The sequence below is a fragment of the Protopterus annectens genome, chromosome 8.part0, assembly GCF_019279795.1.
Source record: "Protopterus annectens isolate FY-2018-M chromosome 8.part0, PAN1.0, whole genome shotgun sequence".
In the NCBI taxonomy this organism is placed as follows: Eukaryota; Metazoa; Chordata; order Ceratodontiformes; family Protopteridae; genus Protopterus; species Protopterus annectens.
In genome coordinates, this window is record NC_056741.1 from 1,985,610,210 (window position 1) to 1,985,637,237 (window position 27,028).

General features: G+C 38.6%; 1 protein-coding gene across 1 annotated transcript in view; it reads right to left on the reverse strand.

Annotated features, from left to right (window-relative positions):
- The window catches only part of ZCCHC14 (zinc finger CCHC-type containing 14), a 1,045,305-nt gene that overhangs the window by 270,653 nt on the left and 747,624 nt on the right, over window positions 1-27,028 (reverse strand). The window contains exon 4 of the mRNA XM_044081530.1: window positions 5,351-5,422. Coding sequence (XP_043937465.1) covers window positions 5,351-5,422 — 72 coding nt within the window. The remainder of the gene's footprint in view (window positions 1-5,350; window positions 5,423-27,028) is intronic.

Sequence of the window (27,028 nt, forward strand, 5' to 3'; positions counted from 1 at the left end):
AAGAAACCTCTCTCCCACAGCAGACAGCCTTGAACTGACGTTGCTGCCACTGCAGAATGACCAATGGAGTCATCCTTTTGACAGACTAGCAGAAAAGCAGCAGGACTGGACTATGTCATTTTGAATAGCCACCTTTGGGAATCAAGGATGCTTCTTCCTCTTTTGAAGTTGGGTTGGTCTAGAAGAGGAACAGATGGGGGAACCAAAGAAAATCTTAGTCATCTGCAATATGGAGGCATGTTTTCTCTTTTACAGATCATCAATGAGATTCTGGGAGGCCAAGACAAAGACACTCTCTCTTATGAACTGGGCATCTCAGATACTGCTCCTGAGTTCATCACTGAAGGAGGACAAACAAGGCAATGTCATCCTGTAAATCTACTCCCAAAGTCTGTGCCATTAGCCAAACAGAATGCTGAGATATACACTTGGGGGGAAGGGGACAAACTACAGACACAAAGAGGTAACACTGCCTCTCTTCAGTAACCAAATCTTGAGAACTGTGTGCAGTTCTGGGGGCTATACAAAGAAACTGACATTAGTTGCTAGGATATTGGAAAAAAGAAGGTCAGATGAATAATGGGAAGGAACATGACAACAGACTAGAAAAGCTAGAGTTCTTCTCATTTGAGATTGGAACGGATTGGGTAGAGGCATGAAACTGGTTCACTTGATCATGTCAAGAGCAATAAGAAGGGATCACCCTCAGTAAAGACAAATGGAAAATGAGGGGGCACAAAGCAGACTGCAGGGACTAACTACTGCCTGGTCCTCTCAGAATACTTTACAGAAAGACCGTAGAATGAGGAAATGGTCCACTAGAAGTGCTGGAAAGGGACCCCACAGAAGCATTTATGAGTACATGGGATGGGTGGAGAAAGTTAAGGAAGGCAAGGATGGAGAGAGGTAAAATGCTAAATGCTCTTAAAAGACAGTCTAGTTGGGCCTAATTTCTTTTTCTGACATCAATCAAATGTACGGTAAGGTAATGTAATATAGAACATGGGGAAAGAGGTCTGCACCAGATTTATATATTTTATTTTATATTTGTTTACCGAGGATGTCCGACTGGGCCAGTGACCCTTTTTCAGCGGAGGTCCAGGGAGAAAAGCGCTATTAAAAAAAAACAAATTACAAATACAAGAAATTGATAATCAGGAATACATAACTGTGGTAAATATAAGTAGTAAATAGTTTATACATAATAAAAATTGACAGTAAAATAAAGTGGAAAAAAAGAAAGATAAACTAGCATGAAATAACTTGTGCTAGCATAGATAAATGGCTGATTAGTAGATCAATATCTTGGTTTTGGTAGTAAATATTTATGAGATACATCTATGGCATATGAGCAAGAGTATGGCTGACTGTTGCTATGCTAGTGACAAGGCAATACTGAGGTGAAGTACAAGAAGGTGCGAATATGATGAAACTTAGAAGCTTGAGACAGGTAGATAACAACAGGAGCAGTAATGAACTAGATAGGTAGAGAGAAATTGGAATTCTGTGACAGAAGGATTCAGATTCTGCACTGGCATTAAATCAAAACCCTATATAAGAAACAAAGATAAGTTCACTGATAAGTTGAGTTATGTCACTAAATACACCAGTGATATCATTAGTCTCAACAAAATCATTAGCAGGAATTGGAATGTTTTAATTGCTGATGCCTTCACCAAAAAAATAGTGGGTGATTATCCCAGATTTAGTTACAAGACATGTAACAATTTAAAGCAGTTACTTTGTCTAGAAAAGATTTCTTCTAACAATTATGTAACGGAAGAACTACAGGGTACATTTCCATGTGGACACTGCCATATGTGTCCCTTTATTTCCAAGGTTATCAGCTTTCAACATCCTGAAGGGTTTTTTACTTTTAGACCCAAGTTCCATAGTGACTGTAACAGTGTCAATTTAATCTATTTAGCTACTTGTGATAAATGTGAAGTGTTTTATGTTGGCCTTACCAAGAGGAGACTTCGTGATAGAATTTATAATCACTGTTATGACATTAAGAAAGGTCATGAGTGCAATGCCTTAGCTAAGCACATTAATGAACATAAAACTCATACATTTAGTTTCAAGGTCTTGGAACTAGTGGCTTTTAACCATAGAGAAGGTGACAACATCAATCAGCTAGCTATTAAAGAACTTAAATGGATTTTCACCCTGAAAGCTCACATTTATCCAGGCATCAATCAGTCTGCATCCATTAAACCCATTTTGAATAGTAGAAAGTTATAAATATAAAATAGATTGTCTTAGGATATAGGTCAACATAACATTAGTTGTGATTTTTAGCTCATGGGTACTGTCCCCTTCTTTTGACCTGTTTGGTTGACATTCCTTCTCCCTGTAGCTCCTGGCTTATTGAGTACACGTTTTTTTGTGGCCTTGGATATGGCTTATATATGCCCCTTTTTTGAATATTTTATATACCTATAAGGTGCATTTGATGTTTAATATATATCACATATATTACTTTAATATCTGATAGAATATTCCTTACACAAGCCTAAATATAGAAGATTTGGTCTATATATACCTCTTTTGTTTGATTTTTCAATAATATATATTTTTTAATAATATTCTCATCAAGATTCTGGGAAATAATTCATATAACACATTATATGTTTTTTTTATGTTCTTTTACTTTTAAGTATCTTTTCAGATGATCACTACATGCTACTGGTTGCAATTTACATTTATTGGCCACAGTATTTGTGCTCCTGGCAGCAGTATAAGACTTTTTTTATACATTGTGTTTCACAATTATTAGTTTTCTTAATCTCGGTCTTGTGTTTTATTATGAGTTATATCTTTATCAATTTTATATATGAGGTATTAATAGTAACTAATATTTTATATAACATCTATGGCAGTCATACGGTGTTTGTTTTTCTGCATTTGCTGCCTTTTGTAGCGGACTCCCTTGGGAAGTTCGGCTTGTGGCATGTTTGATTCTGCGGTGTATTGTTGGAATGATTTTTGATTTGTTTTTGCCTTGATTGCATTTTGCGACGTTGTTCTTGGTGGTCTTCTTTGTAAATATTTTTAGGTAGGTACTGCAATAGTTGCTGTGAAGCATTGATTGGTTCATTTTGATTGATGAACTTCTTTTTACTTACGTCATCAGATTTTCATTCTCTTGACAAATGTTATTTCGTCTCCCTGGTAAGCGTGTCTGGCTACTGTTACCAGTTTCTTTAAATTACCATTCATCACCTGTTTGAATTTGAAAATTACATTCTTTCAGGCTGATGAAGAACTAAATAATCAGTTTCATGTGTACTCCCTTTTTGATTGGATTTATATTATTTTAACATATTTTAATATATCTTAGTATATTTTGATACATAATTACTGCATTTTCCTAATAGGATTTTAGGTAGCATGAATACTGAAGTAGTTCAGTCGATGTTCCTTGAATGCAGGACTTTTAATAATTTAAATTAAAATAGGCACGATGTTTTTGCAATATATTCTTGATGCTTCCTATAAGTATTTTCTGTCTTTCATGGCTTGAGCTTTGTTTCACATTTTAAGCGTATTATATGTGTTTTAATTTTTGGATCGGTATACGATCTATGTTAGCGTAACCACGGAGATCTCTCATGATAGTTCTATGACAACATGGAATTTTTTATGCTAAAGGTTGTGTCATAATGACAGTATTTATTAAAATATTCAATGTTTTTGACATTAGTAGCGTTTTTTTAATGGCTATGTATACACTGTTTTTTTAACAAATGAAATTCTAACATAATTAATGAATTAAGTAAAGGCCATTATTGCTTAATTGTTATTTTGCCCGCCAAAATTTCTGATATATAAGAACTTTTGTTTTTACTGTTTAAATACACCTGAAGAAGCGTAGTTAAACTACGTGAAAGCGCTTGTGTTCTTTTATCTCAAGAAAGAAGATTTACGCATATTGGTTCGTCTCCAGTGGTGACTCCTGTTTGGATCTCATACTACTAGATAGGTAGAGAGAAATTGGAATTCTGTGACAGAAGGATTCAGATTCTGCACTGGCATTAAATCATACCTCCTAAGAATGAAGCCCTGCACACAAGACTCAAGCATCCACAAGATAATCTTGTTTGATATTCAAGTCTTGAGTCCAAAGTCTTGCAAAGGCTTTCTAAGCAATCACCACTAAGCCTGGGATAGCAGACTCTGCTAGTCCTACAAGGGAAGCTGCAGGGAACAGATGCTAAAAGGTTAGGCATACTTATATAATTAGCACATCCTGGCAAGCTCTGGTGCATTCAAAAAAAGAATGCAAAATGGTGACTGGTGAAAGGATTGCTGCACAGAGACACATCAAGGAAGGTCCAATCTATTGTTCTATCTCTGGATTTTACTACTGAAATTGTCAGCTAAACCTCTGGTCCAAAATGCGACTGAAAAAAAGTCCCAGAATAAGTATCTAAATTCAGTTAACAAATGAAAAAAAAAAACAAACAAAAAAAAAAAAAACAGTGTGGCAGTACTAATGGGAGTGTACTTCCAAAGTGCAAGTTGATAAGTATGGTCTGAAAGAATTGTCTGGAGTCACGTGTTTAATAGAGCCTCATGTAAAGTAGGCCACAGGTACAATTTCAAGCTTGACAGCATCCATTGTTTAAATGAATTGTTACAACAGGTGAAACAAAAAGGCTACAGCATACTATTCATCTACAATGCAAAACAAAAAAAAAAATTACATAACCCAATCTAGTTGTCTCGGTCTAAGGCAAACAGCTAAGTTTAGCTGCTAGAATGTAACCTCACTGTGAGCAGTACAAATACACAGATCGGTATTGCTTCAAGTATAGTTGTGCTTTTAAGTGCATTCATACGAAACGATGAGGTTACATGTGATTAAAGCAAAGTGTAACTATGTAGTGTACATGCAATGTCTTCAAAATTACATGGGTGCCTATTTGACTTCTGGGGTTCCCTACTGAAATGCTGTCATGCAGAGTGACAAAAAGTCGAAAAAAAAAAAAAAAAAAAAGAGAAGAGCGAATCTCAAATATAGCTCTTCTCCTTGAAGTTTCTTTTACCACAGTAGGGCAAGCCCCTTGCACTCCCCCCACATGGTAGAGGCAAGCCCCCCCCCATACTGCAAACATATATATACCAACACCAAGATCACCCTACCTCAGAGAAAAGGGAATATTCCAGGAAATGGCATCTCACACTTGGTATATACAAATCTGATCTTTCGGCCATTTAGTCTATGTGTTTCTGGACTCAAACTAATATATCCTGGCATTTCAAGTAGTTAGTGACTTGTCTAGCTATGAAACAGAAAATGTTTAATGCAGGAAATAAAATACACATGCTCTGAAAGCAAGCTTACCTTCACTAGAAAGTCAGTCAGCTCCTGAAGAGATTTAGTTACAGATGACACTGATGAATCTGACCAAAAGATCTAAAATAAAAAAAAAATTAATACATTATGCACATTATTTTAAAACAAGGTGATCTTTGCAAGGTTAGTAAATTATATTTAAAGAGCAACCCCGTATACAGTTGCTCTACTTAGCTGAGTTCAATTACTGCATATTACATATATTCAATAAACGTAAGCTTTCTTCAGTGGGATGAGTCATAACCACAATTCTTCTGTAATACTACCTCCTACGTCCTTCATTCTTCATTCCAGCAGATTCCTATGAGAGTCTGGCACATTATGAAGGATCTAAATTAGGCTGTAGTTTGACTATGAATGCGTAACTGCTTTTGACAGGACAAAACCTGTGTTGAAGTGGCCAACCAGAACAGTACAGGGTCTGTACCATATGCTTTGTAAATAGAGAAATTACCATCAACATCCTTGAAGAAAGAAAGCAGACTACAAGAAAGTTACAAATGACACCTTTTAATACTAGTCATAAAAAGCTCAAAAGCAGCACCACTTCCTTAACTTACAAAAGGTTTGAGTAAAAACTGCAAGAAAAACTCAACTAAGCTAGAGTTTTCACTGTGTGATACCTTAAACCTCCTGTGATAGAGGATCATAGGATATATGCAAGCAACCCCTTAAGGACATCAAGTGTTTCAGCTACATGGCTTCTGAATGACCATGACCTTTTGAAAGTCTTTATGGTTACATTCAGGTCAAAAAAGCCAAATCCCACTAGGTACAGACATGTTAAGTTTCACCCTTTTAATTGACCTTGGGTGAGATACTAACTACAGTGGCTTGTTCCTGACTAGAGGGAAGGTGTCGTTTGGGGGATCAGTATGCTTTTTGAGATGATGGAAGCCTTTTGGTGACTACAATTGTGTGGTATACCTTCGGTTAACAGGGAACATACATTGCCATATTTTCAGGTACTGTTAGCCCCATTTCTCTAATCATCTAGTGGGTCGATCAATGTATTATTTTTGGAACTGGTTAGTTTTATATGGATGTAACGCATTTGAAAACACTATGGTTAAATGGACTGTGATTGGGACAGTTGCAGGGGATTGTTTTTTTTGTTTATAACCGTGACTGATGTTTTGGATCAGGTAGCATTTTTTCCATCTTGGATTATTATTAACCTGCGATCATCAGCATAGGTGAGGACTGACGATACCGACACATATTTTAGTTTTAGAACATATTCGATTTACGAAAGAACTGATGGTGCCATCGAACTGTTGTATAAAGGAATAGATTTTGGAAGGGATATGGACTACTACAAACTAATAATTGGATTTTGAATATGTACTAATAGTAATTGGCTTAGTATTAACATTTTAGTTTTGAACACAGGCCTACACTGTTATTGGGTTAACAGATGTGTTCAGTTCGTTATGCTATAGTGCTTTATTTTTGCACTGAATGAAGGGGTATGGTCCAAGAAAAAGGCACCAAAACTTTTCAATACAAATCGCTTTTGGTTGAATGTCATTGTAGAACAAACCTCTCCGTTATTACAGTTTATTGGGGTATTGGAAATGACACACTAAGCCAAATGGACATTTTTTTAAAAAAATATTAAGCTCTTAACATCTTAATTCAAGATAACTAGGAGTGTATAAATATATGTCCTACTACCTTTTTGTACATATGCACAGGGATTGTTTATTGATATGGGGGTTGTTACCAAAAATTTTTTACTAATCCCTTTCGGTGCTACGTTATTGTAAAATAAGCCTATGTGTGATCCAGGTTTACAACATATCCGAGTATTGGAAATTATACTTTAAGCTAAATGGACATTTTTTTATAAATTACATCAAGCCCTTAACATTTCTGCCCAAGCTTGACAAAGAGGTTATGAATACTGTGTTTGTTTTTTGGGTCTAAGCAGGTTGTACATGTAGGTACTTATACTTATTTGAATATTCATTGGTCCTAGCAACACTTTTTCTACATATGGACAGGGATTGTTTACAGACATATTATTACATTTTTAATAACAGGTAACATATGGGTTTGGAATGGTATACAATTTATATTTGCTCTTTGTTGGTTACTAATTGCAGCCAACCTCTTAACAACTAATAGGGGGTTGTTATCCTGTGTGTGATAGCAGTAAGATTCTGTTTCCTTGGCTGATAACATTAGAACAAGTTAGCTGGATCCACCTTTGCAAAACAAACATTACTTTATGGGAGTATAGTTCATTCAATCTGATATACTTTAATGATTTACAGAATACCGGTAAGTCCCAGGTGGCATATATGAGAAGTTTTTTTATTAGAGCTATAATTTTAAGGGAATATCTTACAATAGATATGGTATATTTGAATAGTTTGCGGAATACCAACAGACCCTAGGTGACTTGTATGCTACAGGGTGATTATCTAATGTGTATTATTGTAGTGTTATTTCTCATTTGATAGTGTGTGAACTTTGTAGAGTGTGAAGCTTATGGTCATGGATCTGGGCACTATTTTACAGAGCCTATGTGCAGACAAGAATGATATACAAGTTTTTGGTTTGACAACCCAAAGTGATGGGATTTTGGATAAGGAAAATATGGATCCAATAGACGGCTGCAATCTATCATTTAATAAACTGGGTAAAAGCATGAGAACACTACATACGAATGTATGGCATCTCAAACTATTCAAAGTTTACCAAAGCAAAAATATTACCCCGGGGACTGAGGGTGAAAATACAACCATTAGTGGACAAGAAGGATGAAACCTTATTAAAAGAATGGGGTCTAGTACAACAAAATGCCTCCATGACATTCATTCAGGTCCTAACATCTTACTATGAACGAATGACTGATGAGAATATCGGGGAGGTAAAAGTGGTATGTGAGGAACTCAAGGATTATGAGGGTCAGCCCCATTATGTTACATGCCTGAATAAGCTTACAAAGGATCTATTGGTTTTTGAGAAACAAATTAAAAGATAAAAAGACATGCAAGTTGAATAGACACATGGGGGATTATCAGATGGGGAAACCATCTGAATACCAAAAAAAGTTAAAATTTTCAGATCCCAATAAATCAATGGTAGGATCCAAGAGGAAAAGACCAAGATCTATCCTCAAAAAGACAGGCACTAACTACAGTAGTACCTCAGGAGAAGAGTCGTCAGCCACGAACACAGAGGGTCCTAACACATAGGACTCACCTATCCCTAAGAAGCAACTTAGTCTGGACCACCCTTTAAACATGGTAGGCATAGGGGTGGGAGAAAACACAAAAATAAACACGGTAGAAGGTCTGCTACAAACAATAATAATCCGGTAGAGCATGATTATAATAGCCATAACATTTCCACAGTTGAATTAACGGATGAACAAACACAATTAAATAAAGGTCTTAATTATTTTCCTGGTTTCTTTACTGATGGAAATGATATGGCTAATGATGTTCTTGCATTTGCCATAGACTTAACCTCAGATTATTTTTGGTTCTAAGGACCCTCTCATAGATCTACTGATTTTAGGTTTTTGAAGTCTGAATTTACACCCCAGTGAATAAACATGCAGTGATTTTCCAGCAAGCAGATCTACACTTCAAGTTGCGTCAATCTAGAATGCTTAGTCATAATTTAAAAATTGGTGAACAACAGGCCTTGATAGAATTAAAAAAACAATATGAATATTGTTATTTTACCGGCTGACAAGGGTGTGGCAGTGGTCATTATGAATATGGATTATTATCTGGCTGAGGGAAATAGACAATTGTCTAACCCCCAGCATTATACGCATATGCCTATTGACCCCACACTAAATTTTAAGGATATTTATTTGTTCCTTAAACAGGCAGTAGAAGAGGGAATTCATTAGGGATATGGTCATGCAACACCTGACAGTGAGTGACCCTCACAAACAGATTCTGTATTTATTGCTGAAGATGCACAAAAGCCTGGATAAACTTCCAGGTAGGCCTTTTGTTTCAGGCATAGGATCTTTGACAGAAGCATTGTCTGTATTTTTGACAGAATATTTGAAGCCATTGTTGAATTTAATAAGAGCCAGGATACAGGACACAACACAATTTTTAAAGATCATATCGAATGCACAATTGGAACCAACATGGTTACTTTGTACACTGGATGTGAAGGCTCTGTATACCAATATTCCCCATTGGGCAGGCCTGCAGGCACTTCAATATTGGTTAGAGAAGGCTAATGTATATCCGCCGGGTTTTAACACACTTTTAGTGTGTATGGCTGAACATGTCCTATCCAAAAATGTTTTTTATTTTCAAGGGGAGTGTTACTGGCAGACACAATGGGGGCATCATTTGCCCCCACTTATGCTGACCTGTTTATGGAATATCTTGAGGAACTTCTGATATATAATGATAACCATAACATTATCTGAATGAGATTGATATTTGGAGGAGATTCTTAGATGATTGTTGGTTGGTGTGGCGAGTCGAAAGGCAATACTTGCTGGAGTTTGTACAGTACTTAAATGACAACAAGCGGGGAATAGAATTCACATTGAATTGTGAAACTCAACAAATCAACTTTCTGGATGTTACGATTATAAGGAATCTAGATGATAGACTTAGAAGGCAGTATAATAACTTATTTGCCTCTAGTCTGCACCCACACCATATCATCAAAAATATACCCAAATCTCAATTTTTGCCCATTAAAATATGTTCAACACAAGAGGATTTTGTCTCATTTCAGCAGGACCTGATCTATAGGTTTCAGGCCAGTGGTTACAAACAACAAGACATCATATGTCTGCCAGAAATTGGGCTGCCAAACAAGACAGAACACTGTTAGAATATAAGGATAAAACACAGGAAGACAACTCAGATACCATTAGGTTTGTCATGACTTATGGGCGGAATGTTAATTTGATTAGGGATGTGGTGGCTAAAAACTGGAACATACTAATGGCTAATGAGGAATTGCATCAGACCCTTAGTCCAAAATGCAACTTCTCCTTTCGGAGGGGCAAGACCCTGGGATCTTATTTTTAGCACTATAAACATGATTGTACCAGGGGATTTTCTAGTCATCAATTGACTATTATTGGGTTCATTCTCATGTGACCATTGCACATTTTGTAAGCATATGCACAAGTCTAAACTATTTTCTAGTAAAAACACAAGTCTATGGCACAAGATTCTTCGCCAGTTGTGGAACTGATTGGGTTACATACTTTGGCCACCTGTACTTGCTCAGCATTTTACATAGGTCAAACTTCCCATCCTCTACGTATTCGCATGTCTGAACACCTAAGTGATATACGCAATAAACAATTAACCAATGCCCTATACAGACACTGTACTTCCCATAGCACTGCAAAATTTTATTTTATGATTATTGACAAAATCCAGGGGGACAAAAGTAATAAACTTGGCTGGCACTCCATTCTAAATAAAAAGGAGAAATATTGGATCATTAAATTAGGGGGTCTTTTCCCCCTGGACTAATGTATTAGGATTTGGTCTTCACAGGATGTGACTTAACAGGAAGATGGGTTTAATTAATTAATTAATTGATTAATTAATTAATTAATTAATTAATGAATGAATGAATGGATGATTTATTTGTCTATAAATTGCTATATGTTGGATCTACTGACGTGTTATTCTATCACTGAGGAAAACAAGTATGCCGAAACTGGTATGATGTTGGTGATATTACTTACTTATAGTTAAATAAACCACATGTGTGTTTACTACACTTTGGTGCTGCCTGTTTGTTTTGAACTTTTGATGTTAAGTTTCACCCCTTTTATTGACCTTGTCAGTACAGGATAAGTGAATAGTTTGGCTATACTTCAGAAACACAGGGTCTTTAAAGCACTGCCAATACCCATAAAAATTAAGGTGCCTACAAAATATCCCAATTAGCATCCACATATAACAGACATGCAAACAGACCTCCACACAGCTAGTGGCAAGGACTTGCTTCTGCAGACAGTTCAGTAATTTAATAATGAAAAAAAGTCATAACAACTAAGAGCATCAGTAATTATTTTCATGGATTTATGAATGGCATGTTTTCACTCTTAGCAATCTGAATATGTACTTCTTCCTGGTTCTACGAAAACAATAGGCAGAAAAAGTATTTTAAAAAGTGGATAGATAACTGAAATCAAAATAAAAAGTAGTCACAGGCATCTACCTACAGATTAGGCAACAACGTGCCTGTGTGAACGGCATTTAAAGCTTAATTAGGCTAAAAAGTATTGGAGCATTGAAGAATGGATGATCAGCCTGGTGGGCTAATTTAAGAGTTAGCAGCAATGTTTCAATTTACAATGACATACCTTCTCAGCACAATGTATTACATGCTTTCCCAATTCATATGTGACTTTTGTATTCTTGATCATTTATTTCTTTACCTAATCTAGCACCATTATTTTATCTGTTTTAAACATCAGACCTTCTGTATAGCTTATTTCTACATCAAACAAGTATAGCTTAACCCTTTACTCAAGCACATTTATCTTCTAATTTCAATATCAGCCCAACACAAGCTTCATCCCGGATGAATGGAGGACAGTTACAGTCATTCCTTTGCAAAAAGGTGGGGTTACAATGGATGTGGGTAATTATAGATCCAAAAACCTGATCAGTCACATCTGTAAGGCTAAGGATCATTACAAAATGAATATACAAAAATATAGGTAAGCCACAGATCCTTGACTCAACCTAGTTTAGATTCGTCAAAGGCAACTAAAACTGGTTGACTTCTTCAAAAAAGTTACTGAAGTAATGAACGAGGGCAAAACAGTATATACCTCATATCTAGACCACACAAAGGCATTAACCATCATTCCAAACTTTAGTAACATAGATAAACTCTCCCAGCTAAATGTCAGTGTAACTTGTCGAATAGTAAATTGGCTTACAAACAGAACCCAGGAAGTTACGGTGGGCGGCTACATCTCCTCTAGAAGACCAGTCACCAGTGGTATGCCCCAGGGTCCAGTCATTGGGCCACACCTCTTCGAATTTACTTCTGAGGTCAAAGTTAACCTTGGGGGTTTGTGGATGACCAAGTTTTCAGACGACTGCAAACTTGGTGCCATTATAAACTCCCCAGAAGATACCAACATTCTCAGAGATAGCCTGTCCCAAACAAATAGCTGGCTTAAAAACCACGGACTAAAATTAAATGTGAAGACATGCATAACTGCATCCTTTGACAAGTATGACTCCTCTTGCAATCATCACATTGACAACACACCCCTGAAAATACATCCCTTACTTAGGGCTCTGGGAATCTATGCTAACAGTGAATTGTCCTTTGATCACCAAGTATCCATTGTTTTAAGGAAGTCTTTTTTTAATTGCACAGCTTATTCTAAAAGTACTGCATCCAGATCTAGGAATACAATTGTTCCACAGTATTTGACACTCATTAGGCTGATCATTAAGTGTAATGCCCCTTTCAGTATGCACCTATCCAAATACTTGTCAAAAATGGAATGACCCCAACATTTTTTCTCACTAAAAAAAATCCAGGGCCTAATCAATGCAAACTGTGCCAACTATCTCAAAAGCCTTGTCTCACTTCTCTGTATCATAAAGGGGGTCTATATTAGAACATTGAAGTTTCAGAACTTTGAATGTTCTAATATTGACCCCTATTCAGCGAAAGATGAAAATAGCGAAGTTAGAGAAAACCGAATTCTTTCCTAGGGAAAGAATTCGGTTGTCCGTTCCTGTCACTTCGCTATTTTCAGCACTGTGGTGGAAAGTTACGGGTCGGGTTCAGGTAAGTGTGCGATTGTGTGGACGTGAGGGTTACGGTGGGTTAGGTGAGATAGGGTTAGGGTGCAGGTCAGGTAAGTGTGCGAATGTGTGGACGTGAGGGTTAGGGCAGGGTAGGTGAGTTAGGGTTAGTGTGAAGTGTGTGTGTGATAGTGATGGACCTTAGGGTTTGGGTTAAGGTAAGTGGGTAGATAGTGGTGTATGTACAGTTTAGTGTAGGGTTAGACGTAAGATTTTAGGTGTATGTGTGTGTGTGGATTGCTGTTTGTTTTGGTGTGTTTGTGTTGTGTGTGTGTTTTGGAACAGCGAATTTTTTCCCTAGGAAAAAATTTGCTGTTCTGAATTTTCGATGTTATCAGTTTTCGCTTAATAGGGGTCGATATTAGAACATTCGAAGTTCTGAAACTTCGATGTTCTAATATAGACCCCATAAAGGCTACTTGAGAGATGACCTCTACAGCTTCGACAGATCCTATTCTGTCAGACCTGTTACACATTCGCAAGTCCAGTGCTCAAGGGATCTCTATCTCTTTTGTGAAATAAACACATTGGACTGATAAGCTTAGGTAGGCCACTGAGGGAAAAGGAAAAGAAATATTGCTACAATGGCAATATAATTATCAACTATGTAAGGGAATGTAATAAAGAGCTAGGAAAAACTCTTAAAGGTGAAAGACTAGAAGGAAATCTGAAAATGATTTACTAGATTTGGCATGGGGGTGTTTTGAGTGCTGTAGAAGCTCAGCTGAAGAAGTTTCCATCTCATATCTTCTTAGAGGTGGATAAATCCAACCAGCTAAGACTGAAGGAGGGGACAACATAGGATCTGGTTGATATATTGTGCAATGCTTGTTCTAACATGGCCTTCTCTTGAGCTCCCATCCGTCTTGTCTATTCTGCACTATATGCTCACTTTAAAAGTCCTCCCTCACTTTACCTACTTTATCATACTTTACATTACTTGTTCTTTGCTGCAGTATAAATCTGTCTGTCTGCCTTCCCCTATAACTTCCAATGCATTCACTGTCTGTAACTAGTAAATAGTGGCCCTTCCCTTACTGAAACATAAAAATAATAAACTGCAGTACTTAGAATCTCTTTAGGCAGGCTCTTCTACTAACTACACCTGCACCTGGTTAACCCTCAAATAATTGCTACAACTCTAACACTGCACCTTCTGCTATTATTTGTTACCTTGCTCTTTCTCCTAAAAGTTTTTCTAGTGACACTACATTTTTACTCTATCACACAAGACTTCTTACCATGCTCCTCTCCAAGTCTACAGGCAGTTTTTTTTCCCTCCCCCTCCCATACTTCTTTGCCATTTCAGCTGATGCAGCCCACTCCATTCACTCTCTATCCCTAGTTTTATAGCTACACAAAATCCTCCTCTTCCTATCCAAACAACCTATAGTACAGTTTTGTACCTACCATAAATGTAGATGTTCGAGTGTATACACTGCTGCAGTCATTACACTTGGGTTATCCTGCCGTCAGGCGGTTCCCCAGCTGGCCTGAGTTTCAAAGTCTTGGTCCGGCATCGGTTGCTGTCGCCTCCTCCCTGACGTCAGTGCGACAGGGGTATATAAGATGCAGCTGACGCCATTTTCTTCAGTTTTTCTTGCCCCAGATGTCAGGTGCCCCCAAATAGGTAGGCAATTCAAATTGCTAATAAAACATACATAAGAAAAGCAAACATCAGCTTTCAGTTACCAGCAAATACTCCCCATAGGCATTAAAGGGTAGAAGACATAGGTACATACCAGCAGGTAAGAGGGGAAGGAGGAAGGGTAACCTGGACTGCAGCAGTGTATACACTCGAACATCTACATTTATGGAAGGTACAAAACTGTACTATGTTCATCGTGTTACACTACTGCAGTCATTACACTTGGGTAGAATCCCAAAGCTGAGGTAGGGTGGCTGGTTCTGTAAGGCATTAGGTGTGGCTATAAGGCCCTGCAGCACAGCAGTGGCAAAGCCAGCTCTGGATTTAGAGTATAAAGGCAGATGGTAATGCTAGGTGAAGGTATGCACAGAACTCCATGCTGGTGCTTCCAAAATATCCTTGGTAGGTACTCCCCTGAGGTAGGCAGTTGAAGTGGCTGTTGCCCTGGTGGAGTGAGATCTAATGCTGCTAGGTATAGGTTTTCCCATGGTGTGTGTAGCAGAAATGTATACAATGTCCTATCCATTTTGAAATAGTCTGTTTGGAAATAGCTCTTCCCTGTGCTCCTGCAGCATATGCTACCAATAATCGCTCAGATTTTCTGAAAGCTTTGGTTTTGTCCAAGTAGAAGCGTAACTGCCTGTGAATGTCCAAAGAATGCAGTAGTCTCTCCCCTTTATTCTGTGGTTTTGGATAAAAAGTTGGCAAGTGTATAGTTTGGTTCCACCTTTGGCATAAACGTAGGGTTAGTTCTTAAAGACACCCTGTCCTGGTGGAAAATGAGGAAAGGTTCCACTGCCATTAGTGCCTGTAATTCTGAAACTCTTTGTGCTGATGTTATTGCCAGGAGCAGAGCAGTTTTCCAAGAGATATATTTTAATTCTGCTGTGTTAGCTGGCTCAAAAGGAGGTAAAGTTAATTTTTCCAAAACAAAGTTGAGGTCCCAAGTTGGAGTAGGTGCTCTCTACGGGGCAGTCTTATGTTTTTAGCCCCTCTGAGGTACTGTTTTGGCAAAGGATTAGAGAAAATTGGTGGATCCATGTTGTAATGAGCAGAGATGGCAGAGGCGTGGATCTTGATGGATGAAAAGGAGAGGCCTTTGTCCAGCATCTCAGTTAAATATTGTAGTATCCGAGGAATGTTTGGGACAAAAGGGTCAAGGCTGTGAGCCTGGTTCCAGGCACAGAATCTCTTCCATTTATCCGAATAGGCTTTCCTGGTACTAGTCCTTCTGGCCTCCAGAATGACATCCATAACAGCTTTGGAGAGAGGCATTGCTTGCTTGACTAAGGAATTTTCCATGCAGCTAGGTTTAAGGTCTTTAGCTGACTGTGAAGTATCTGATAGTTGTGCTGAGTCAGCAGATGTGGGATTTGAGGCAAAATCCAGGGTGGTTCTTGTGCTAAGTTCTTTAAGATTGGGTACCAGTGCTGGCATGGCCAGTCTGGTGCACTCAGAATCATCTTTGTCTCTTCTTGCCTGGCTTTTATGAGTACCTTTGGAAGGAGAGGTAGTGGTGGGAAAGCGTATACTTGTACGTTTTTCCAGAGTTGAATGAGAGGGCATCCACTTTCCATGCTTGTGGATGGTAACTCCTTGTGTAGAATTTCTGTAGCTGGCAGTTCATTGGGGATGCAAACAGATCTATGTCCGGGCTCCACCATTTCTGTGTTATCATTCTGAATATTTGTGGATTCAATTCCCATTCGTGGGGATCCATGATGTTTCTGCTTAAGTCGTCTGCCAGTGTGTTTTTCTCTCCTGGCAGGAATTGTGCTTGCAGATGAATTTGATAGTTTAGAGCTGTGTTCCACAAGGTCATGGCTTGTCTGCAGAGGGGGTAGGAGTGATTGCCCCCTTGCTTGTTCATGTACCACATAACTGTGGTGTTGTCTGTCTTTAGTAATAGTTGTCCTGGATGCAACAGGTCCTTGAAAGCTATAAGGGCATTTTGTACAGCTAGCATCTCTGTTTGATTGATGTGAAGATGCCTTTGTTCTGCGGGCCACTTGCCCTGAATACATTTTCCTGCCATGTGTGCTCCCCAGGCGTAATCCGATGCATCTGTTGTCAGTGTTTGCCTGGCTGTGGGTTGAGTAAAAGTCTGTCCCTTGTTGAGGTGACAAGCTTGAGCCCACCATCGAAACTCCTGTTGAAGGCAAGGAATTAGTGGTATAACTGTTTCCAAACTTTGACAGTGTTGAGACCATACACTCTTTAGGTACCATTGTAGTTTCCTCATATGCAGTCTGGCATATGGAATTAGTAGTATGCAAGATGCCATGTAACTCATGGCCTGCAGAATTTTTCTTGCAGGGAGTTGGGTCTTTGTTGCCATCGATTGAAAGTATTGAATCAGTTGTCCTTGCTTGTCTGGCGTGAGATAAGCCATCTGGGCCATTGTGTTCAAGTTGGCACCCAGGAATATTATCTTTTGTGAGGGCACTAGTTTTGATTTCTTTTCGTTTACTGTGTACCCCAGGCAACTTAATAACTTTTTTACAAATGCCAGATGCTTTAGAAGAATGCCCTTGCTCTCTGCTTGAATCAGGCAGTCGTCCAGGTACGGATAAATTTGAATTCCTTTCTGTCTGCAAAATGCAATTACTGGAGCCAGGCACTTTGTGAAGACCCTGGGCGCAGTAGATAAGCCAAAGGGCAGTGCAGAGAAATGATAGTGCATTGAACCAGCTATGAATCGGAGGTATCTTCTGCAGTTTTGTCAGATAGGGACATGCAGGTATGCCTCCTTGAGGTCCAAGGTCAAGAGCCAAGCTTTCTTGCCCAGCATGGGAAGAAGCTGCTGTAGTGTCAACATTTTGAATTTCGGAACATCCAGGTAAGTGTTTAGAGAAGAAAGATCCAGAATGGGCCTCCAGGCTTTGTCCTTTCTGGGAACCAGAAAGAGTCTTGAGTAAAATCCTTGTCCTTGCTTCTGTGGTGGTACCTTTTAAATAGCTCTCATTTCCATGAGTGCTGTAATTTGTTTCTGAGCCTCTGCCCATTGATTTGGTGGCAGATTTGGCATTCCTTTTAACCTTGGCAGAGTGTGAAAGTGGAATCTGTAACCCTGAGATACAATGTTGAGAACCCATTTGTCTTTGGTGATCCAATGCCAATTGTGATAGAAAAGTGCCAGTTTTCCTCCCAAGGGGGCTGCCAAGAGAGAGCTGTTTGGCAGCTGTAATGGGAAGTCATTGAGGCTGCTTTTTATATGGTTGGGGCCTTTCTTCCCCTTCTTTCTGGCCTGGTGCACCCCATTGTCGAGGCCTGTAAGGACCTTGTGGTTGACCTCTACCTCTTGGATGTCTGTATCTGCCCCTTTGAGGTCTGTCTGTAACTGGAAAGGACCAATTCCTTGTTGGACAATTTCTGCTAAATCTTGGAGGCTGAACCTGTAGAAAATCCTTCACCGTTTGCATAGATTTTGCCTTATCCTCCATTTTCTTTAATACATCTTCTGCCTTAACTCCAAATAGCACATCCTGCTGCAAAGGTGCAGCCAATAATTTTGCTTTAACATGATCTGGTAACGTATGTTCTTTTAATTAAGCATGCCTTTTAATGACAGAGCCTGTAACTGCTTCTCTACAGGAGGCCTCTAAAGAATCAAAACCACATTGCAAAGTATGTTTTCCCACTTGTTCAGCTGCATGCAATAACTCCTGCATTTCTTTAAAATTAGGAGGATCTGAATCTGGAAGCATTTTTTGTTTTAACTGAGACATCAAAAATTGCTGATATTTTAGCATGTGAAACTGGCAATTTAAGGCTCTCATTGCTAAAGTTGCAGACGTATATACTTTCTTTCCCCATCTGTCTAATACTCTGGAATCTCTCTCAGAGGAAACTGGATTTTTTGCTGATGAGGCCTTAATCCCTTTGGGTCCCTGAGAAATAGTTTCAGGGTCAGCAACAGGGCTTTTATACAGAAATTTGTGTGAGTCAGGGACTCTGTAGTATCTGTCAGGTTTAACTGGGGCTGGAAGTAAGGAATCAGGATTTAAGCTGGATTCAGTATATACATCATCCACAATATCTAACACTGGTGGAATAGCAAGGGGTCTGTGTTGAGGTAATAAAAGGAAGTCTCTGAGCCTTTTCTTGGATTCTGAGTAATACTGGCCTTCCCAATGGAAATGCTCTCTCATGGTATGTAAGGTTTCCCCAGAGGAGTAGTCCTCAGGCGGAGAGGCTGATGGAATTGATTCCTCAGCATCAGAATCCTCATAAGGGGGTAAAGAATATCCTAGGTCTGAGGATGAATCTGTAGAAATGGACACCTGGTCGGATGAGTCATAGTCTGTATCCTGTCTGGGCCTTTAATCAGGAGGGGGATGGGACCGACTGATCAGAGTGATTAGGTCTTCGGCCATTTTGAGCATTTGTTTCTTAGGCATGGAGGCCTGTCCTGGAGAATGCTGTATTTGTTTCTTTGTTTTTAAAGGAGGCTTAGACTTAACAGAGGGTTTAATGCTTAACTGAGTAGGTCTGAAAACACCCTCTGAAACTTCAGGTTGCTCAGCTACTCTGGATCCCTCTGAAGGGTTAGTTTCGGTAGGATGAAAAACTTGTGCATCCGAAGGCCCAGCCATCTCCACGTGGGAGTCGGAGGCGGCCTGTGATTCTGAATAAGCAGTCGTCAGGGGCTGCGAAGGCGCCTCGCTGAAAACTGGAGAACTGGCGACCGGCCTAGAAGAGGCTTCATCATCAGTTTTGGGCCTCGGATGCCTGTCCTTGTCTTTGCGCTTTTTATGTATTCCGGTCGTCGGAAGTTCTGACGGCATGGTGTAATTGAATTTTCTGCCAAAATAATGTTGGGTAAAATCAAACCGACGTTTAATAGTGCGCTTGTTAAACCTGGCACAAAACCGACAACCACTGACGTTGTGGTCTTGGCCTAGGCATGGGATACAATAGGAATGGAAATCCTTATGAGGTATTTGCTTCCCACAAGAAATACAGTTATTAACTTTTACTGACATCGGTCTGAGGCAAGAAAAAGTTTCCCCAACGGGGTACTTAGCTTTGTAGAAGACTTCGGTACTGGATTCGGAATGAAAATCTCAGGAGTCGGCCGACCGGCACTTGCGAACTGCTTTTGCTTCGGGCACCGCGCGGCAAGAAAGACTGGAGAAACTGGCGTCGGCTGCATCTTATATACTCCTGTCGCACTGACGTCAGGGAGGAGGCGACAGCAACCGACGCTGGACCAAGACTTTGGAACTCAGGCCGGCTGGGGAACCGCCTGACGGCAGGATAACCCAAGTGTAATGACTGCAGCAGTGTAACACTGAACATCATTCTGTTACCCCTCATCCGTCACGGACAACCACTACTCATATCATACCATCTATAACTCCACCCTCGAGACTCCACCTTTCCAGTAATACCTGTCTTTCACAGTACTCCTCAGCCTCCAACTCACTTGTTTACACCCACTATTGCTTCCTATTACAGTCCTTCTCCTTAGCATTTTTTATTCTTTATATATATGTTATATCTACAGCGGTCCTCTTTCTTCTCCTTTCAGCCTTCTCCTAGCTCCACATTCTTAGCACCCCATAGTCTACATAACTATTCAAATTCCTGCTTATTTTTAATTTTAATTCGTTTTATTTCCTTCTATAGCATAATTAATTATACATACATATACCATCTACTCTCCATCAGTCTTCAAAACTCATGCTTCTGATACACACCAAATATGCTCATCTTTTTATCCACACATCTACTCCTACTACTATCATCCCTTACATGCTATACGATACCTATCACACCTATTTCAAAATCCCCCACCTCTACTCACACTGCCTATGTCACTTGCCAGCCATTCACTCTCAATTCTAGCTTATTTGGCTTACCCCCAATCTCATTTTCAGATATAAAATTCTTAACTCTTCTCCCTACCCATACAAGGTAACACTTAAATTAAATACTAACATATCTAAACCCTCATTAGTGTATGCACACTGGGCAGCTGTGGAAGTATCGAACAGAGAAAACTACAAAGCAATTAAGACAAGTGACACTCGTAGAAGATTACAGAAGATAGAACAGATCAACAAAAATACTAAGAAAGATAGATGTGATTAAAGCAATGCACAGTATTAGAACAGACCTGGATCTATCATGCACCATCACAAATAAACTAAAAATTTCAGCACAGACAGAAAAACTAAGATACACAGATAAATATAAGGGAAAAGTACAAAATAAGCAATTTATTGGTGACCCAAAAACGTTTTAGAGAGAATTGGGAAATAAGGCAAAAGGAATTGAAAAACCGCCTAAAAGAGAGGAAATAAATACATTTTGGAGAAGTATCTATGAAGATCCTGTGGAACATAAAGATGCTAAATGGATAGAAGAAGTAAAAGAAAGAATAAGAAGTTTAAAGGTAGAGGATATGAAATGGGATGGAGTAACAGACAGAGAGATTGAAACAAAGTTAAGAAAAGCTTCTAACTGGAAAACCCCAGCCCCAGATGCAGTACCTAACTTTTGGTTAAACGTATTAACATCTTTGCACGAGGATTTAGCCATAAGTAAGAATTACTTATATGTGCACCCCAAACAGACACCAACCTGGTTAACAACAGGCAAAATTATGCTCTTACTTAAGAGTGAACCTGCAAGCTACCCTAAAAATTATAGACCAATAACTTGCCTTCCGATGACGTATAAACTATACACGGGAATTGACGCTGACAGAGTTTATAGTCATTTAGAAGAAAACCCAATTATGGGAGTAGAACAAAAGGGCAACAAAAAAGTCATAATGAACAAAGGATCATCTGTTGTTAAATAAAGTTATAGTGCAGAACAGTAAAAAGGGGAAGAATCTAAGTATGGCATGGATTGACTACAGCAAAGCATGTGATAGTATCCCACATTCATGGATAAAAGAGTGATTAAAAATTTATACGATACACCCTACACTGACTGACTATATTGCACTGACCATGAAACAGTGGCAGACCACTTTGCAATTAAGCCATGATAAAGGACAGATTATCCCATTGACAAAAACTCAAAGGGGGGATATTCCGGGATGACTCTCTGTCACTGTTGCTATTCTGTCTTGCCATTAACACATTAAGCTGTTTACTTAATAGCTTAGGCCATGGCTACAATTTGGCTCCTAGAAAACAACAAAGTCTAAAGACTTATCTTCTCTTGGTCAATGATTTAAGACTGTAGAGCTCTTCAGATGAGGAACTGAAAGCACAGCTGCAGGTTGTCAAAACTTTTTCAGACGATATTAGAATGTCACTTGGTCTTGATAAATGTGCAAAAGCAACCTTTAAAGCAGGAAAACTGCAGCACCAGGAAAAAGATCAGTTTGGGACAAGAATGTGACAAAAAACTTGAGCAAGAGGGACTGTATACACACTTGGGAATTGATGAATGACTAGCAATAAAACAAACAAATGAGAAAAAAACTAGGTAAGGAATACTTTAGAAGACATGAATTAATCTTGAGAACAACACTGACATCTAGGAACAAGATCCAAACTATAAACCAATTTGCTCTTCCTGTCCCAACTTACAGTTTTGGAGTGAATGACTGGGCCCAAAAAGTTTTGGACAGATTAGATATTAAAAGAAGCATGCTCCATGCTCACCAAATGATCTATAAAAATCAGTGTATACCAAGATTATATATTTCCCATTCCAAAGGAGGGATGGGCCTCCTTGAAAGTGATTACAAGTATAGATCTGCAGTCATGGGACTCCACACATATCTGCTGACCTTACAAGACCCATACGTAGTGAAAGTTTTGAAACATGAGGAGAATAAATCTAAGATGACTTCTCTGCTTAACCTAGCAGAAGCATATCAGTGTCAAGCAGGAATGGAAATCAAACCAGAAGTAAATAAAAATCAGGCAGCAACTGAATGTGCCAAAAAACAAAAGAAAGAATATAAGGTGAAGGACCAGATGAGAAGGCAAGAAATGTGAAAAAAGCATAAATATAGTTGCAAGTATAGAAAACTTCTGGAAGAACCTCATGTTGATCAGGAACGAACAGAGGAATGGTTAAGGAGAGGTGAATTCAAACCAAGAGATGAAAGGTTAATATTGGCAGCCCAAGATAGTGGACTACGTACATGCTGGTTTACAAAGTCCATTGAACATGTGGGAGAAAGAGACAAATGTAGGTTTTGTAAAACCGAATTGGAAACAGTTGCACACCTTGTTGCTGGTTGCGACACACTAATGGCAGAAGGACTGTATACTGAAAGGCATAATAATAATAATGTGGAGAGACTGTTGCACTGGGGATTGTGCAAACAGTATAGTATTGAAGTGGCTGAAAAACACTGGAAACATGAGCCACAAAGCATTATAGAAAATGATGAAGTTTATATCACATGGGATCACCCATTACCAACAGTTCAAAAGATAGATGCTAGAAAACTGGATAAAGTGGTCCAAGAAAAGAAGACAAAAGTAGCACTGATCATTGAAATCGCCACACCCAGTGACTACAGTGTCTTGCGTACAGAGAGAGACAAAGCCATAAACTACCATGATCTGCAGGCAGAACAAAGAGCAATGTGATAGAAAGATACCCAGACAGTTCCAATAGTAGTAAAACGGGTCTTATAAAAAAGAATCTACAATTGTATTTAGATGCATTACCAATCCATGTAACCATGTACGAATTGCAGGAGTCATTAATGGGCACATTGCAGGTGATACGAAGAGCACTTTTGGCTGACATCAAAGACTGAAACAATACTAATTTCATGAACTTTAATTGTTCTTTGACTTAGGAATGGGGTTTATTCCCATCATGGTATTAGAAACCCAAAATATTTGGAGAAATTAAAAAAGGGAGTTGCCATATGAAGACATTTTTGAGCCTTCAACAGGAAACCAGTATAAACGTTCACTTGAAACTGGTCAGCAAGGGAAGACGCAAGAAACTGTGGCAACCCTGATGCAGTCAATGTTGAGGAGTAATAGGCCAATGAGTTCCCATATGACAAAGCAACAGATGACAGGACGAACATGAAGAGAATGTGCCACAGGAAGATGCTATAGAACTCTACAGAATGCCCTCAGGAAATGGAGAACAAAACATGTGCCCTCAGTTTAGAAGAAAATGAGCCAAGAGAAGAGTTGCTTGATTCAATAGAGATAGATATATTAAGATCAATGAAAGAAATAGACTGCAGAAGGTCAATAAAACCCAAAAAGTTAGAAGTTTGATAAAACAAATGAACACAGTAATTAGGAGTGTCCGCAGAGATCCATGCAATATAACAAGTAAACCAGGATATATTACTGTGCAGCTTAATTAATAACAGATAAAATTCTACCACAAGAACACAGGATGGTAAGAGAAAGGAAGGGGAGAAATCGAATACCATCATGGAAGTATCAAATGAAGCAATTAAGACAAGAAGTGTCACTGTTAGAAGAGTATAGAAGAGGTAACAAAAGACAGACGTGGTAAAAGCAATGCACAGTATTACCAATGCATCAGGATCTATCTTGCACTATTGCAGATAGTAAACTAAAAATCTCAGCAAAGGCAGAAAAACTTAGAAGATACATAGATCAATATAAAGGAAAAGTACAAAATAAGCAATTTACTGATGACCCCAAAAAGTTCTACACAGAATTGGGAAACAAGGCAAAAGGAATTGAAAGACCACCCTAAAAAGTAGTAGTAGCAGATACATTTTGGAGAAATATCTATGAAGATCCCGTGGAACATAAAGATGCTACATGGCTAGAAGTAAAAGAAAGAAGTTCAAAGGTACAGGATATGAAATGGGATGAATTAACAGCCAGAGAGAATGAGATAAAGTTAAGAAAAGTCTCCAATTGGAAACCCCAGGCCCAGATGCAGTACCTAACTTCTGGCTAAAAGTATTAACATCTTTGCATGAAGATGTAGCCATAAGTAAGAACTATTTATATGCACACCCCAAACAGACACCAACCTGTCTCTAACTAGAAAAATAATGCTCCTACTTAAAAGTGAAACTGCAAGCTATCCTAAAAATTATAAACCAATAACTTGCCTTCCAACGACGTACAAACTATACACCGGAATTGATACCAACAGAGTTTATAGTCATTTAGAAGGAAATTCAATCATGGCAATAGAACAAAGAGGTAATAAAGAAAGTCATATGGAACAAAGGATCATCTGTTGCTAAATAAAGTCATAAGGGAGAAGTGTAAAAAGGTGAAGAATTTAAATACGGCATAGATTGACTACAAAAAAGCATCTGATAGTATTCCACAAAGAGTGCTTAAAAATGTATAAGATACACCCTACACTGATCGACTACATGACAGTGACCATGAAACAGTGGCAGACCACTTTGCAATTAAGCCACAATAAACGGCAAATTATTATTCCAGGGATAAAAATTCAAAGGGGGATATTGCAGGGTGACCCCCCTGTCACCACTGCTATTCTCTGTATTGCCTTTAACCCATTAAGCTGTCTACTTAACAGATTAGGCCATGGCTATAATTTGGCTCCTACAAAACAACAAAGTGCAAAGACCTCTCATCTTCTCTTTGTCCATGACTTAAAACTGTATAGCTCATCAGATGAGGAACTAAAAGCACAACTACAAGTAGTCAAAACTTTTTCAGATGATACAAGAATGTCATTGGCCTTGATAAATGTGCAAAAGCAACCTTTAAAGCAGGAAAACTGCAGGACTAAGAAAATATCAGTTTGGGGCAAGAATGTGATATAAAAGAACTTGATGAAGAGGGAGTGCATAAATATTTGGGAATTCATGAAGGATCAACAATAAAACATGAACAAATGAGAATAAAACTTAGTAAGGAATATTTTAGAAGGCTTAAATTAACCCTGAAAACAGCATTGACATCTAAGAACAAAATTCAAGCTATAAACCAATTTGCTCTTCCTGCCCTAACTTAAAAGTTTTGGTGTGACTGACGGGCCCCAAAACATATTGGATAGATTAGACAGAAAAACAAGAAGATACTTCATGCTCATCAAATGATTTATAAAAATCAATGCATATCAAGATTATATATTCGCCAGTCCTAAGGAGGTATGGGCCTCCTTGAAATTGATTACATGTAGAGATCTGCAGTCATTGGAGAGAACACATATCTGCTGACCTCAGAAGAACCAAACGTACTTAAAGTTTTGAAACATGAGGAGAATAAATCTAAGATGATTTCCCTGATTAATCTAGCAGAAGCATATCTGTGTCAAGCAGGAATGGAAATCATACCATCAAACGAGAAGGGTCTATATTATAGCATTGAAGTTTCAAAACTTCGAATGCTATATCATCAACCCGTTTTTGTCGAAAACTCAAAATAGCGAAGCCTCGGAACTTCGAAATCTTACCTAAGGTAAGATTTCAGTTGTCCATTCAATGGCTTCACTATTTACTCTACTGTGGTGGGAAGATTACGGACCGGGTTAAGGTAAGTATGCGAACAGAGGTTATGGACCGGGTTAAGGTAAGTGTGTGATAATTAGGAACTTCAGGGTTAGGGAGCAGGTAAGGTGAGTGTGTGGTAGTTAGGGGCTTTAGGGTTAGGGAGCGGGTAAGGTGAGTGTGCAGTAGTTAGGAACTTTAGGGTCAGGGAGTGGGTAAGGTGAGTGTGCAGTAGTTAGAAAGTTTAGGGTTGGGTTAAGGTAAGTGGATAGGTAGTAGTGTAGGTTTAGAATTATGGTTTTGTTAAATGTATGTGTGTGTGTTTTATTTATTTTGGTGTGCTTGTGTTGTGTGTATGTGTTTTGGAACAACAAATTTTTTCGCTGGGAAAAAATTTGCTGTTCCTTATGTTCGATATTTTGTGGTTTAGATATTTTAGGTATGATGAAATAGCGTTCGCTATTTATATCGTACGATAGGGTAATATAAACGCAACCAGAAGTAGACAAAAATCAGGCAGCAACTGAATGTGCCAAAACACAAAAGAATATAAGGTGAAGGATCAGATGAGAAGGCAAGAAATGTGGAAAATGCATAAATATAGTTGCATGTATAGAAAACTTCTTGAAGAACCTCATGTTGATCAGGATCAAATGCAGGAATGGTTAATGAGAGGCAAATTCAATCCAAAAGATGAAAGGTTAATACTGGTGGCCCAAGATAGTGGGCTACGTACACATTGGTTTACAAAGTCCATTGAACATGTGGAAGAAACAGCCAAATGTAGACTGTGTAATACAGAACTGGAAATATTT